At 34.0% G+C, this 3,767-nt stretch overlaps 1 protein-coding gene across 1 annotated transcript; it reads left to right on the top strand.

The window, feature by feature from the left end:
• The first annotated feature begins 1,270 nt into the window (after positions 1–1,270).
• Positions 1,271–3,389, top strand: LOC126699944 (transcription factor MYB53-like). The gene is made up of 4 exons (XM_050397915.1): positions 1,271–1,407; positions 1,556–1,823; positions 2,143–2,892; positions 3,115–3,389. Exons 1-4 carry the CDS (start codon positions 1,380–1,382, stop codon positions 3,146–3,148), a joined length of 1,080 nt encoding a protein of 359 aa, XP_050253872.1. The 5' UTR covers positions 1,271–1,379; the 3' UTR covers positions 3,149–3,389.
• Positions 3,390–3,767: the final 378 nt, after the last annotated feature.

Genomic DNA, 3,767 nt, shown 5'->3' with positions numbered 1-3,767 from the left:
GAGATGAATGACTTCCATGATTAAACTAATGTGAATTAAGACTATTTGATTTTACCGCTGGCTTTTTGTTCCTGTCCTTTACTGTATGCGGGAGGGGGTTGGAATATATGGAATTATTAAAGATTTTTTAAATCGCTAAGATGGCTGATGAGAGAAGAAAGTTGGCAATTTTAATTATATGGGGAAATAATGATGATAATATGATTGCATTATTAATTTAGAGAGTAGTCATTGAAGATTATAGCAACCTTAACCTATGTGAACATATGATCAAATAAACCTCCAGAAATGTGGAATAGCTTGGTCCTAGGCTAAATGACTAATTAAGAAGGTTGGTCAAGGTTACGAACACTTCAACCTGGCCAAAACTTTGCATGAGGAACAGTCAAAAGTTGAATGCTTGGACAGTTGGACTTTGCCTTTAACACGTAAAGTCCAAGCTCAACCCAGGCCAGGCTATTGCTTTAGCTACCCAATCAAAAGGATCCTCTTCATTTTCTTTGAAATGGATTAGGGACCATTCATTTAATTAGTTCAAATTTTATTTCTTGAATATGACATAATATAGAGTAGTATAGTGTCATTTAAAATTTTAACTAACATGATATTGGATAAAGTAATTTTGAACTTTTTATGTTTCATAGGAATTATAAAATTACTTTATTTTAAATGAAAAAGGATGCTAGATTATTTAAAGGCCGTGATAACGTTGTTCTAGTACCGTTATTTATATTTTTTGAAAATACGTGTGAGTGAAAAAATATATGAAAATGCATGTAATGTTGTTTAAAAATTGAAAACATATGATTAAACTCCTATACCGAACGGCCTCTTATAGACTCAGAATTCAATAAAGAGATTTATTAGTTAGTTTACCAAAATGCTTAGCATTTCCCAAATCTCCACTCTCGAAAGGTAATAAGTTCATAATACACTTCCTGCCATTAAAGCCATTACAGTTTTTACATATTCTCCTTCGAAAAAATAAAAACCATATTTCATACGTTTTAGTAAAAAAAGGCTTTCTTTTTTTTTTTTTTTTTTGGAAAAATACTTGTATAAGAACATATAACTGTCCAAAACAATGGGCCCCAAATTACTTTTAATTATAACGGTGAAAAAGATGAGTAAACTCTCCGACGCCTCTCAAAGTTGTAGTATTCCAAAGGCATGACCGTAAGAATAAAATAAGGACAAAACTTGGAACTTGTTAGTTATATACTTATATTAAATAAATTACATGTCAAAATGTCATCTCATGGAAAAGAAAGCTTCTACTTTACACTATGCCTAAACTATGTTATTTCCAAACATCCCACACACACTATATAACTAGGACTTCCCTGTTATATTTCCAACATTACTGATCCAACACCTTTATGCCCCAGCTGCTCACAGAACTCCAAGGTCTGTATCTTTTGCTCTTTTTCTTTTTTGTTATCTCAACTCCAAGACAACCTAAGGACAAAATTACTCATTAGGATTTGACTCATAGAAAAAGCATTTAATGGAAAATAATTCTTCATCCTCAAAATATTTTTGTCTGTCTCTGCAGAAATGATGGGGAGATCACCAAGCAGTGATGAGAATGGCTTAAAGAAGGGGCCATGGACACCAGAGGAGGATCAAAAGCTGGTAGATTACATTGAGAAACATGGTCATGGGAGTTGGAGAGCGCTTCCAAAGCTTGCAGGATTGAACAGATGTGGAAAGAGTTGCCGGCTTAGGTGGACTAATTATCTGAGGCCTGATATCAAGAGGGGCAAGTTTTCTGAGGAAGAAGAACAAATAATCATCAATTTACATGCAGTACTTGGAAATAAGTAATCCTTCTAAAACTTTTCATATCTTCATGAAGTACTCGGAAATAAGAATCCTGCTAAAACTTTTCATTGAATTTTTATGTAAAATACTTTCCTTGTCATGGATAATATGGTAGCTGCATTATTTACATGGTATTTATTTTTATATATATATTTATTTTTTATGAACTGAAAATTTTACATGGTATTTCTATTACTTCACTTGCACAGTTTTCCAAAAATAGTAAGCTTCATTGAGTTAAAGAAAAGGAACCCTTTAGACTAAATAATATTGAATGACATTTCAAAGTGATTATAAATGCTTTGTGGTTCATTGTAGGTGGTCGGCCATAGCTACTAATCTTCCAGGGCGGACTGATAATGAAATTAAGAACTTTTGGAACACCCATTTGAAGAAAAAGCTTCTACAAATGGGTATAGACCCAGTCACCCACAGGCCAAGAACTGACCTCAATATTCTTTCCAATCTGCCACAATTGCTTGCTGCTGCGAATTTTGCCAATTTGACAAACCCTTGGGACAATGTTCTTAGGCTGCAATCAGATGCCACACAACTTGCAAAGATTCAAGTGCTGAATAACATAATCCAAGTCCTAAGTGCTAGTCCTTCAAATATAGAAGCAATCAATCATTTGGTGTCGTCATCGATTCCGGAACATCAACTATATGAGTACTTGCAAATGAACTCAAAGCTTGAAGGACTTGTCACTGGCTCAGTTGGTTTTCCTACACAAAGCCTTACTCAAATGCAGGTCAATCTTCCAAACTTTGAGATTCCCCAGCTAGCACAACCCACTGCTTCTCAGCCTATAAATGGCTTGAAAAATTGTAATGGCAATAACAGTGATTGTCACCAACTTGGTACCTCATATTTCATCCCACCTCCACCTTCAAATGCACTTCCTAACTTAGTTTCACCCTCGCCTGAGTGCTCCATGGTCAGTCAAATTGAAAACAAGATTAACCCAAATGATATATCTAATCCTTCATCCACTTCTACCACCTTTGAACCTTTGGGAGATATGATGGATGATGAAGCAAGTGATTCTTACTGGAAAGATTTTATTGAGTAAGTGTTTCCCTTCAGTTATCAAAATGCCTAGATTTCATGTTGTACTTACAATTTACATGTCTGGTGGATACGTGATAATCAACTTAGTGTTGCTTCTCTTTATAGAATTTTTTTGGCAAAAGAATAAATGTTTGATTATTTATTTATTCTTTTTTTTTCCCTTTTTAACTGTTCACTTGTTTAATCAAATTTCTTATTTATGAATATCTTTTACTGCAGACAAGCATCTTCGCAGCCATGGCCAATCTCATAGAAGGACGCACTTTCCCTTTATATTACAAGAGTTAGATTCATTTGTAAACCAAATATATACATGTTGTTCATTATATATATGAGCTGGATTTGCTAGACTTTTGCTATACCATATATATAACATCCCATTGTATGAAAGGTACAATATCATTCATGTAATCATTTTCTTACACAGTATACGTTTTTGTTGTATATTAGATCCTTTGATTAATTGCAGAAATATAAACTCAGTGTGATCTCTATATTATCTTCTTTTTCTTTTTCTTTGTCTGTTCTTAATTATATCTGGAACATCATGAATCACGATAAACCTGTGCATGGTACATCAAGATATAAAACGGTCAAAATGGTTTTGAAAAAGTCATGATGAACGATTGGTACTTTAATGTCATCTTTCCGTGAACACCAAGTGAATTCTCATTTTCAATGAAACAAGACACACACAGACACATAGACAGACAAACAGAGAGAGACATGGCTCAAACATAATCAAACAGTGGGTGAATTTAAAACAGGTTAGTTGTAGAGAGCTTGGGACACGAAATATATTAGGGAAAATGACACATCTTCTCGAAGTAGAAGGGGTAGTCTGACCTTTAGTTAAGGACAAACTCATGTCA

The sequence above is a fragment of the Quercus robur genome, chromosome 9, assembly GCF_932294415.1.
Source record: "Quercus robur chromosome 9, dhQueRobu3.1, whole genome shotgun sequence".
Lineage (NCBI taxonomy): Eukaryota > Viridiplantae > Streptophyta > Magnoliopsida > Fagales > Fagaceae > Quercus > Quercus robur.
Note: the sequence above shows the minus strand (reverse complement) of the source record. Positions and strands in the feature narration are given on the sequence as shown.